Source organism: Xenopus tropicalis, chromosome 3 (genome assembly GCF_000004195.4).
Source record: "Xenopus tropicalis strain Nigerian chromosome 3, UCB_Xtro_10.0, whole genome shotgun sequence".
NCBI lineage: Eukaryota > Metazoa > Chordata > Amphibia > Anura > Pipidae > Xenopus > Xenopus tropicalis.
Window position 1 is genome coordinate 137997938 of NC_030679.2, and position 12142 is coordinate 138010079.

Below are 12142 nucleotides of genomic sequence, written 5' to 3' on the forward strand. Positions count from 1 at the left end.
TTTGGCCCTGGGGCCAAACGATCGGATTACATTTGTGGTTATGGGGCAGTCGGTTCGGGGACCGCACTGGACCGACTGAATTTTCTAACCTGGCCGATCGAGATCTGGCCAATTTCAGGCCAGGTATCGGTCGGTCAGGCCGCTCTGTTCTGCCCATACACGGGCCGATTAGCTGCCGAATCTGTCCAAGGAACCGATATCGGCAGCTATAGTCGGCCTGTGTATGGGGACCTTAAGTGCGATGAAACACATCAGGCTTAATTGTTTTAATGGAGAAATAAAGTTTTTGCTTTTAAAAATATCCCTTTTGGTGCGTGGAATTCAGTTTGGATTGTAGATAAGCCAAAACAAGGCTAAATAACAGAGAGGTTCAAGTGGACCAATAAGGGCAAACTATCAGCGAAGAGGGCAATATGGTAGGTACGGGCAGAGTTAGAGACACAAGTGTTGGGATTACATGTAAGAGAAGTATTCATATCCTATTAATATTGTATAATATATATCAGGGTCTGTGGGTGGAACCTATATTATAGCACTGTATATAGAACTGATATCCAAACCCACAGCAGTCATCAATGTCTTTTCCCTTTGTCTCTTGCACCGTAGGAACTGGACAATTTAAACAAGTGGGGCCTTAATATATTCAGAGTAGCAGAATATTCCAATAATCGGCCGCTTAGCTGTACAATGTACACTGTATTTCAGGTAAGGAATTGCTTTTCATTGGATTTGCACAGCAGCCACAATATGTGGTGCCCCATGTTTTATAATGACCAATAACAGATGCCATTTGGGCTTTTTGGGGGGGGTTAAGTATGTGCAAAGTATGGGCGAGCGAGGTTGCTCAGTGGGGGACAAGGGCTGGGACTACTCAACAGATAAGATTCATGGTTAGTGACCTCCCACTGTTGCCTTTTCTGCCTACCCCTAGTTCCGGCCCTGCAGCATCTCTATAACAGTAATGATCCCAACTGTAAAGGTTGCCACAGAAGCTCCCCATCTTGGATTCTGTTAGAAGTGTCAGTGGCACCGCACATGCTCAGTGGGCTCTGAGCGGCTGTTGAGAAGCTAAGCTTAGGGGTCGTAGCACATTATCAAGCAGAAATTGAGGTTTGTCCATCATAGAAGCTGATGCCACAGGGCTAATTATTAAATTCTGATGCAGAGTGTACTGGTTTTTGTGCCGCCATGTAATGAGAATCTGAATGAATTACTAATCAGTCTTTTATTGTAACTTATATATCTGTACTGTATCTTGTGAGTTGGTGCCTAAACAGGTAACTGCTTAAAGCATGTGGGGGCTCATGGGGGCATCTTCAAAGGTACAGAACGTAACTGCTAAAGGGCTGTGGGGGCCTTGGCTTCAGGTCCAAAGTGCCATTTCAAGTACACAGAAGCCCAAATATGGGGATGTTTGTGAATGACAGGGCCTGTTATGAAATCTCACTTTGGACCTGTAAAGGGCTGTTGGGGCCTTGGCTTTCCAAAGTGAGATTTCATAACAGGCCCTGCCATTTCAAGTACACAGAGGCCCAAACATCCCCCCACTGGCCCAAGTAACAGTAACTATGGCCTCTTACAGCAGCCCCTCAGGCATTTCGGGGATTCCACAGATTGTCAGCCACAGGGTGTAGCATTTCTACTCTACTCCTTTGTTAAGGTTTACTTCTCCTTTAACAAAGGAAAACCTGTTAATTACAGAACTGCCTGTGCTGTGCTCATGTATTGTTCTAGTTAGTCAGAATAATGGTTTGTGGGTTCATAGACTGACAAGTCTAAACTGGGGGACAGATAGAGGAATGGGGTGGCTTTACTGGAGAGGGACGCAGGCCTTTTATGAGTTGCTGTACAGCAGGAAAGCAAACTGGCTTGAAACAGGCGGCCTACAACATTTCTTCATGTTTCCTTTCAAAGAACTCTCGGGGAAAGTTTCCGATTGCCGTCCCGTTGGCAACACGCAGCCCGAATGCGGCATATGCTGTAACCTCTGATCCCTGCCAGAACGTGAATAATGTACAATGTAAACAGCGAGGCCTAGCAACAGAAATACTAGCTGTAACACTACACCGCAAACACAGGCCGGGGAGCAGCGCCGTGCGTCAGTGTAGAACATGAGCACTGGAAGGTAATAGGTCAGCAAGGGCCCGGGCTCAACTTGTAGCTGGATTTACGTCAGGGCGCGCGCTATTGATTTTGCACCCTAGTGTGTTACACTTTATATCAGACCAAAGGCAGGGGGGGATTCTCTTTAACCCCATCAGCCCAGGGAGAGATTTGCAATGGCCGACGTCACTGTTATTTGTGTTACTGACTCGCCGTGTCCCCCCTTGTCTGCTCAGGAGAGGGAACTACTGAAAACCTTCAAGATTCCAGTAGATACCTTAATGACGTACATGATGACCTTGGAAGATCACTACCATGCAGATGTTGCTTACCACAACAGCCTACACGCAGCCGATGTCACGCAGTCCACGCACGTCCTCCTATCGACACCAGCGCTAGATGTGAGCAGCACCTATGACTATTATATTGCACCTATGACTATTATATTGCACCTATGAGTATTAACACTTTTACTTGTGAGAATCTGCACCCAGTCTGTGTAGGGCACTTACATATTCAGATGCATGTGGTGCTACCGCCTCTGTATATAACGACTTTCTTTCTTAGCATTTGCTTCTCAGGGCAGCAGCAGGAAGCCGAAACCAATTTTTGTGGATTTTGTTATCACAAAAATAAAATATAAACCAAAAACTGGTGCCTACCAGGCTCAGTGCCTACCACTCTCGCCATCTTTGTAATAGAAGCGTCTGTTGCCAAGCATTGTGAGTAAGATTTGTGGCTGTAACTGATTGCCCATAGATCTGATACACAGGGCTCAGCAAATGGCTTCCATTACATTCTAACATTAAAGGAGAAGCAAAGGCATTTTGGCATTTTACTGCCAATTCACCACATTAGTGCCACCTTGAACACTATATTTCTTCTGCAGAAAGCTTTACCATACCTGAGTAAAGAGCCCTAGAATCACCCTCCGTTTAAGATAGCAGCTGCTATTTTAGCTTGGTCTCAGTAGCTTCCTGCTGCAGCTCAGGTCACACATTCTTATGGGAGGGGGGACCAAAAAGAGGGAGGGGTAGAGTGCCCCAAACCTGAAGGAGCCCTAAAGGAGAGGAAGTCTGGTACCAAAGAACATGTTTACACAAAAGAGGATAAAGGACTGTGAGTGCTTATGGCTGTATTTACTTTCTGACCTTTCTGATAAAGCTTACTTAGTTTTTACCTTTCCTTCTCCTTTATTTATCGTTAGCACAGAGTAGCCTAGTGTTTGTCATTTCATAGGAGTGCTTGATTTGCAGAAACTGCATCTCTGTAGCTGCTTGAGACTGGGAGGCTCCAGCTACTTACCCTCATTTTTATTGTTCTGTGATACAGTAAGGGATGCTACCCAGCTGTTAGTCGGTAAAACACCCTCCAAGGCCAAGGCCGGCATGGCAAATTTACCAGCAAAATATATCTCCTGGCCCACCCACCTAAAACTGGTGTTAGGGTCCCTTTGAGAATAAAATATACAGCAGGGATTTATTACTAGGGTTTGTTTACCCTTTGCAGTAATGCAGTTTACAGCAAGTAACATCCCTAATGCAGCCCAGTGTAACTGACGCATTATCCAGAAATATGCATCTCTCTCCCTGACCCGCTCTATACATAGAAACAGCTTATTTCCACAAACAGAACTTCCCAGGAGCACATTCTGACACCAATGTAACCAATGTATCTAGCCCGTTGCTGCTTCAAGGGGTGGTTTAGCTTTAAGATAACTTTTAGTATTTTATACAATGTACTGTTCCTAGCAACTTTGCAATTGGTCTTCATTATTTATTTTTTTTAATCTTTTTTGAATTATTTGTCTACATCTTTCCAGCTTTCACATGGGGGTTATTAACCCCACTAACCAACTCTGAGGCTGCAATTTTATTATTATTGTTACTTTTCATTCTTTATCTTTCTGTTTAGAAAGACTCTACTGTTCATATTCCAGTCTCTCATTCACAACACTGCCTGGTTGCTAAGGTAAACAAAACCCTAGCAACCAGATTAGGGATGCACCGAATCCAGGATTCGATTCGGTATTCGGCCAGGATTCTGCCTTTTTTGGCAGGGTTTGGATTCGTCCAAATCCATAGTTCTGCTACTTTTTTTTAGCAGTAGCATATGCTACTTAGGGTTCTGATTTGGTTCGTTATTCGGCCGAATCCCTTGGGATGGATTCGGCCGAACCCAAAAAACTGGGTTCAGTGCATCCCTAAACCAGATAGCTGCTGAAAGTCCAACTGGAAACTTCTAAATAAAAAGCGAAATAACTAAAAAACGACAAATAATAAAAACCAATTGCAAATGCAGGGACAAATAAAATAAAACAAATGTCGTTTATTTAAAGGGCAACTGTCATTTTAGCTATAAAGGTATATAATGGCGTCTGTATAACAAAGGCATCTGTTCCTTTCTCCTCTCTCTCCCTGCAGGCGGTGTTTACAGACTTGGAGATTTTGGCTGCATTATTTGCAGCTGCGATTCATGACGTAGACCATCCTGGCGTTTCCAATCAGTTCCTTATTAATACGAGTAAGTGGAAACACAGTCGTCTGTTCTTAAAGCGCCAGTGCTCCCTGTGCCACTGTGGAATCGGCAGGGTCCTAGAGAGAACTCTATAATAAGAGAAACTGGGGGTTCATAGATTTTTTTTCCCCCATCTCATTTCCTCTCTTAATGTTAAATCACGTTGTGGGGGCTCCTGAATTTGATGGCTCAGTAAAGTCATCTGCTGCACCAAGAAATGTGTTTATGAGACTTGCAATAAGCGGATGCAGATTCCTTGGCCTTGGGCCGTGCCACAGCGTAGCGCTGCTCTTTCGCACATTCGGTTAAACGCAGCCTGGTTTTCCTTTTTGCTCACAGATTCCGAGCTGGCGTTAATGTACAATGACGAATCCGTGCTGGAGAACCACCATTTGGCCGTGGGCTTTAAACTGCTGCAGGAAGAGAACTGTGACATTTTCCAGAACCTCACCAAAAGGCAGAGGCAGACGATGAGGAAGATGGTGATTGACATGGTATGGGGGTTTCCTTTCTTGTCATGTATTGGGCTGGTGGTATCAGAATGTTAGGGCCTGGTTTCCAGAACCAGTAGGGGGTGTATATCATAGTCATGGCTATGGACCCTTCTATCAAAGATGGAAACCTCTCTTCCAAATTTCTCATACTGCCTTCTCCATCATTCTGTCCTTCAGTCTTGCTGCTCCGTACCTCTGGATTTAGTTTCCAAAATCTGTCCTCCTTCTATCAAATATGGAATCTCCCCATTATTCTCTACTACCTTCTCCCACGTTCCCTCTGTCTGCCCTGCTGTTCCATACTGTTCACTGTGTTCCATATTTACAATGTCAGACTTGGCACAAAGTCTGACTAGACACAGGGGGTTCCTGGGAGGCTTGGGAAAGATGGTGTTTGCCTACAGAAACCCATCCCAATTAGGTGCTCTTTAAAGGGTTAAGCCACCAGAATGACTAAAGGGCACATTCATGAAAACGCGAGTTCGAATCCTGAATGGGATAAATTCTGATTGGATACGATAATTTCTTAAGATCGCAAATATAACGAATATGCTTACGTATTTGTCACGATAATATCGTATTGGTGATCCAAAATTTTCATACCGAACGATCGTAAAATGCAGGAAAACCTTTCCGACTTTGATCCTTCTATGCACGATTTTGGAAGCCTCCCATAGGAATCAATGGCACTCTGCAGCTCCAACCTTGCCCAAGGAAAGTCTCCCATAGGGCTCAATGGCACTCTGCAGCTCCAACCCGGCCCAAGGAAAGTCTCCCATAGGGCTCAATGGCACTCTGCAGCTCCAACCCGGCCCAAGGAAAGTCTCCCATAGGGCTCAATGGCACTCTGCAGCTCCAACCTGGCCCAAGGAAAGCCTCCCATAGGGCTCAATGGCACTCTGCAGCTCCAACCCGGCCCAAGGAAAGTCTCCCATAGGGCTCAATGGCACTCTGCAGCTCCAACCCTGCCCAAGGAAAGTCTCCCATAGGGCTCAATGGCACTCTGCAGCTCCAACCCGGCCCAAGGAAAGTCTCCCATAGGGCTCAATGGCACTCTGCAGCTCCAACCTTGCCCAAGGAAAGTCACGATAATGAAGCTTGAATGAATCCGAAACTTTTGTACTCGTTGCAACAATACGGTTTTGTCGCGTAATTTTTAATACACAGTACGAAAAAGTCGAGAAAAATAACTAAAAAATCGGCGAAAATAAGCAAGGTACGAAAAAGCCGCTGAAAATACACTCGGGGCTTCGAGAGCGTTCGTGGATTAGTAAATGTGCCCCTAGGTGTTGCCTAACAACTTGACACCCCTCAGTGGTTTTACCCTTCTTTATACATTAATATACGCAGAGATAGCATACAGATGTATCAGTAGGAAAAGGGTATAATGTTTTTCATTTATTTATTGCTTTGTTGTCTGTTATTTTAGGTTCTGGCCACTGACATGTCCAAACATATGAGTTTGTTAGCAGACCTGAAGACTATGGTGGAGACTAAGAAGGTCACCAGTTCTGGAGTTCTTTTGCTGGATAACTACACAGATAGGATACAGGTTGGCAACAGAATCCTCGGGTTCCTATGGTCAGGCAGTACCTTGTTTGGGCCAAATGCAAAGCCATTGAGGGGTTCCCCTTGCATTGATACCTAACAGCAATGTAAGGCAGGTTTTTATAGCTCTGGCCAGGGAGAACTTGGGGCTTTACATTGCTTCCCTGCCTCTTTTTGCACCACACCTTGTCATGAAATACCATTTAGTAAATATTTACCATATTGAACCAAGGGATAAACACAAACTGCTTTAATTTTCAATTATATTTCAAACTTAAAACCATTGTTTTTTTACTGCATATTAGAATTTTATAGAATTTGTATAAGTACCGAGAGCCCCCCAGCTGTAGAGCAGTAGGCCATTAGCCTGCATTCACAGACCTTAGTAAGGCATTTTGGGGTACATATAATATATAATTAAATGTTTCACTTTTCTTTGACCAATAACTATAAATGCAGTTTAATTTTTTGTTTGATCATTCTCATAGGTCCTTAGGAACATGGTGCACTGTGCTGATCTGAGTAACCCAACGAAGCCCTTGGAGCTTTATCGTCAGTGGACGGACCGAATTCTAGAAGAGTTCTTCAGACAGGGGGACAAAGAAAGAGAGAGAGGAATGGAGATCAGCCCTATGTGTGACAAGCACACAGCATCTGTGGAGAAATCCCAGGTAGGGGAAAAATAAAGTGTTGCAAGTTTTGGTGTTCTAGCCAAATATTGGGGTATCGAGTGCCATATTGGTTTAGTAGGCCTGCCTGGGTATGATTCCCGGTGACAACTTTATGTAGATGCCCTGTTACAGGGGGTGGGACCCGTGTCTCACAGCTGAAGCTACTGCAGGGAAATTACCAGCTTAGCGGGCATTCCTACACTGGTGGCTAAAGGCTACCTGCCCGCAGGGTGCATGTTTAAATTGGAAGCCTGACTTTGTAGTCTGTAAGAGAGAGAAAGAAAGAATGGAACATAGAAAAGGAAACGAGAGGTGGCAGAATAGTTTAGACTGCCCCCTACTTGTGACCTTGAGTTGGTCACTTATCCCCTTATGCCACAGACACCAGTATGATCTACAGATCAGATGTTCATGTGTATGGTGCAGCGTAGTGTAAGTACAGGTATGGGATCCATTATACGGAAACCCGTTATCCAGAAAGCTCCGAATTAGGGAAAGACTGTCTCTCATAGACTCCATTTTAATCAAATAATTCAAAATTTTAAAACTGATTTCCTTTTTCTCTGTAATAATAATATAATTACCCCTTATTGGGGGCAGAACAGCCCTATTGGGTTTATTTAATGGTTAAATGATTCCCTTTTCTCTGTAATAATAAAACAGTACCTGTACTTGATCCCAACTAAGATATAATTACCCCTTATTGGGGGCAGAACAGCCCTATTGGGTTTATTTAATGGTTAAATGATTCCCTTTTCTCTGTAATAATAAAACAGTACCTGTACTTGATCCCAACTAAGATATAATTACCCCTTATTGGGGGCAGAACAGCCCTATTGGGTTTATTTCATGGTTAAATGATTCCCTTTTCTCTGTAATAATAAAACAGTACCTGTACTTGATCCCAACTAAGATATAATTACCCCTTATTGGGGGCAGAACAGCCCTATTGGGTTTATTTAATGGTTAAATGATTCCCTTTTCTCTGTAATAATAAAACAGTATCTTGTACTTGATCCCAACTAAGATATAATTAATCCTTATTGGATGAACAACAGTCCTATTGTGTTGAATTAATGTTTTTTTTTATTTTTTAGTAGACCTAAGGTATAGAGATCCAAATTACGGAAAGACCCCTTATCCGGAATACCCTTGGTCCCGAGCGCTCTGGATAATGGATCCTATACCTGTAGTAATATATACAGAGAATAAACTGAAAATTTGCTACACTTACTAGATCATTGGTGCATCCAGCCCAGGCACAATGGCCGTATTTCAGCAGTCAATGTGTATGCTACACACGCAGAGAAGCTTATATCTAGTTCAGCTATTTTCCCATTCTGCTCATATCAGTAATTCATTCCATTTCCGCTTGAGAGTGGTCATGGTTGCAGCAGAGTCCCTCTTACAATCACATCATGAAATCTCATCAAGCCAAATATAACGTTGTTCAGTATTTCACTCTTGGCATGAAGAAGTCCAATTTCTTGTAGAGAAAATCATATTGTTCAATTGTTCTATGGGTGCGTTTCAGATGACACATTCTAATGCATCTCCATTGTTGTTCCGTGACAGGTGGGCTTCATCGATTACATCGTCCACCCGCTTTGGGAGACCTGGGCGGACCTCGTTCATCCAGACGCCCAAGATATCTTGGATACTTTAGAGGACAACCGAGACTGGTACCAAGGCATGATTCCACAGAGCCCCTCTCCACCTCCCGATGATCCAGACAAGGACGAGGAGGCCTGCATTGAAAAGTTCCAGTTTGAGCTGACTTTGGAGGAGGAAGCGGAAGATTCCGACAAGGACAGGAACAGTGGTATTGAAGAGGAGGATGGTAACTGTTTGCATGAAGCACCTGAAATCCAAGAGCCAGAAGAAGAGTTCATGACAATGCATGAAGGACAAGCAGAACAAACAGATGTCTACTCAGACAACACATCACCAGTAGAAGATTCATGAACTTTGTTCAAACAATAATTTTAAATATTATATATTATCACAAAAAAAAGAAACTATTTTACACAAGATCAAAAAAAAAAAGTGGTTTATTTCCTATTTATTTTATTTTTTTTTTTAATTTCTATTTTTTTTGTATTCTCAAGGGGAACAAACACAATTACTGTAGATTCAGATACTTTTGCACAGAATAGGAGTTTGTTGCCATAAGAAAGTTACAACACGCTCTAGAAAACAAAACTGTAACTTATCATTTTTTTTTAATGTTTTATTTCCTTTGCCTTTTTTTTTTTCTCCACCTTCAAACGGATGCAACCAGGAAAAAAAAACCCCAGTTCATTTCTATTTTTGCGCTTGCTTCAAGAAGCCATTTTGTTTTCGTTTTTTAAAAGAAAATGTATTGACTGAAGATTTTTTTTTCCAAGTTGGGTGGACTGCCTTTTTTTTCTGTCTCTTTTGGACACGTAGAACATTGGCCATGCAAAAAAAAAAAATAATCTACTCATGCCACCAAGCTGTTTCCGCTCCTTTGGATATTTGGTCTAAAGGGGAGAAGCAGACGGAAAATGACAGTGGAAAGGGTGTGCCTTTTATATAAATATATGTATTTCTGTCCGATTCTGTGTGATAAATGGAGCTTCTGGGTAAACAGTGAACAGCTTCAACCTTCGGAGATCTCTTGTCATTGAGATGTGTATACAGAGGATATTGGAGCCGACAAACCAATACCTTATGGAATTTCCTGCCTGAAAGGAGGGTCGTACGTTTCAGCCCCTATTTACTAGTTACACTGTCATGGAAAAAAAAAATCTACAGTATCCAGCAAAGACACTTTTTTTGGTTAAAAAAAAAAAAAAAAAAAAGAGAAAAAAAGAAAGAAAAGTAATATTTTATTTGTCTATATCTCTTGACATAGATATAATATATATATATATATTTTCTAAATGCTCTTAAGTTATTCATTGCTCGTAATGGAGTCAGCATTAACGCTATAGTTTTGCTAAGGAAGTCCGGTGGGAAACGAGTGGAAATATTTACTGTAGAAGCCACTTGCAGTTCATCTAAAAGTCTTCCTCGATTTTCTTTTCTTTCATTTGCACATTCGGGCAATACACTAGCATAAGCGCAGGCTTCACGGGAGGAGGAGGAAAATGGAATACTTTGATTTTTCACCAGCAAATGTTTTCTTTTCACACGTGTTCACTTTCTGTCGGCGAATGCTTGTGCCCCGTGTCCGTAAGATGCTCAGATTAGACAGTCTGGTTCCCCAGTGTTTAGGCGTAGAAGCTCATCGTTGTAACTTTATATATCAGAATATAATAATTTGACTGTTTAATGGATGGAAAATTCCCCAAAATGGGAAATTCAAATTGTATTTATGAAAAAAACTCAAAATTCATGCAGTGAATTCACTTTCTGCCCTTCAATTTCAATGAGTCGGCCCAATTTCAAGTTCTTTCCAAAAACTCAAATTGAAAAATACCTTAAAAAGGATAAAATACACCCACTCATTGTCTTTGACACAAACTCTTTTTAGATGATTCATATTCGAGATTTGGGGTTTTCAGCTCTTAATAAATCTCAGAAAGTTCTGGAAAGCTGAATTTGTGATTTTTGCCACAAAAAATTTTGAATACCGATAAATCTGCCCCCTTTATTCTGCTTTGATCCCATGATGAGTTGCCTTCGCTTATTTGTGCAGATTTGCCAGCTAAATCCACATTATCGGTCGGTCTTTGTCAATTATTAGATGTTAAGTAGACTGAGGTGGTACAAATACCAGGGCAGAATTATGATCTTGCTAGAAAAGGTTGCCAGCACCTGTCCAATGTTAGGGGCATAAGGGCAGAAATACAGGGTAGGACAGAGGCTCAGAGAGGGGAGACCTATAGGAGGGGTGTTTGCTACGCTCATGGTCTCTTCTTCCTCTGATCAGTATTATCCCACTGTGGCAACATTTTCACCAAATTCTACCCTGCATATAGATATATATAGAGATATATTTCAAAGCTAAAAAAAACATATTGTGAATTTGAGCTCTCTCTTATGGACACATCCCATTACAAAGATTGCTAGCATCTTATAGCCTTCTGTAGAGTGAGGCTTCTGTATAACCGAAGCTTTCTTCCTTATATCATTAAAACCATAGCTGCTAGAGAGAGAACTTTATTTTATAGGCTTCAGATACATCTGCCTTAAGCAAAATGTTTAACGCTGCCTTGGGGGGGGGGGGGGAGTCCATTTTTTGAACCCATGTTAAAGTTACATACAATTTGGCCACAGCTGTGTAGCACCAGTACAACTGTAACACACTATACAGAACGAGATCCACCTACCTAGACTTCAGAAGCTTAGTCCAAGAATACCAGATGTTCTGCCCTGATGTAGAACAATAACATTAGCTGTTGAAGGGCAACAAGAGAGGTTTGTAATGTTTGGTTGGGAATGACCTTATTGTTCCAAGTGTCCCCAGCTTTTTAGTCACCATTGAGAACATTCCTAGAAACCTCTTTGATGTCTGTTTGTACATGAAAGGGCTGTTCTTGGTGGAGAAGGCTTAGGAGAATAAACAGGGTCATTTTTTTATTGTGGATTATTCTTAATGACATTTTACAGTGTTATATATTATATTGTTTTCCTGCTTTTAGTTAGAGTTCGAACGTGTATCCTTCCAAAGAACACAGTGAAGCAGGGAGTGTCAGGCCGGCCGCTGCCAAGTTTTCAAACAAAGGCCTGAGATACAATGTTTTCTGCCGCTGGCGCAATCTCATTGCGTGGTTTTGAAAAAATTTCATTTTCCGCCTCGTAAAAAGAAGTGGAAACGAGAGAGAGAGAAAGAGGCGCAAC

At 42.1% G+C, this 12142-nt stretch overlaps 1 protein-coding gene across 5 annotated transcripts in view; it reads left to right on the top strand.

Annotated features, from left to right (window-relative positions):
* pde4a (phosphodiesterase 4A) overlaps positions 1–10893 on the top strand; it is a 314491-nt gene extending 303598 nt beyond the window's left edge. For all 5 annotated transcript variants that reach the window (XM_031899385.1, XM_031899384.1, XM_031899383.1 and 2 more), the window contains 7 exons: positions 607–705; positions 2340–2504; positions 4527–4626; positions 4960–5114; positions 6544–6666; positions 7151–7333; positions 8909–10893. In XM_031899385.1, coding sequence (XP_031755245.1) covers positions 607–705; positions 2340–2504; positions 4527–4626; positions 4960–5114; positions 6544–6666; positions 7151–7333; positions 8909–9298 — 1215 coding nt within the window. In that variant the 3' untranslated portion in view covers positions 9299–10893. The remainder of the gene's footprint in view (positions 1–606; positions 706–2339; positions 2505–4526; positions 4627–4959; positions 5115–6543; positions 6667–7150; positions 7334–8908) is intronic.
* Positions 10894–12142: the final 1249 nt, after the last annotated feature.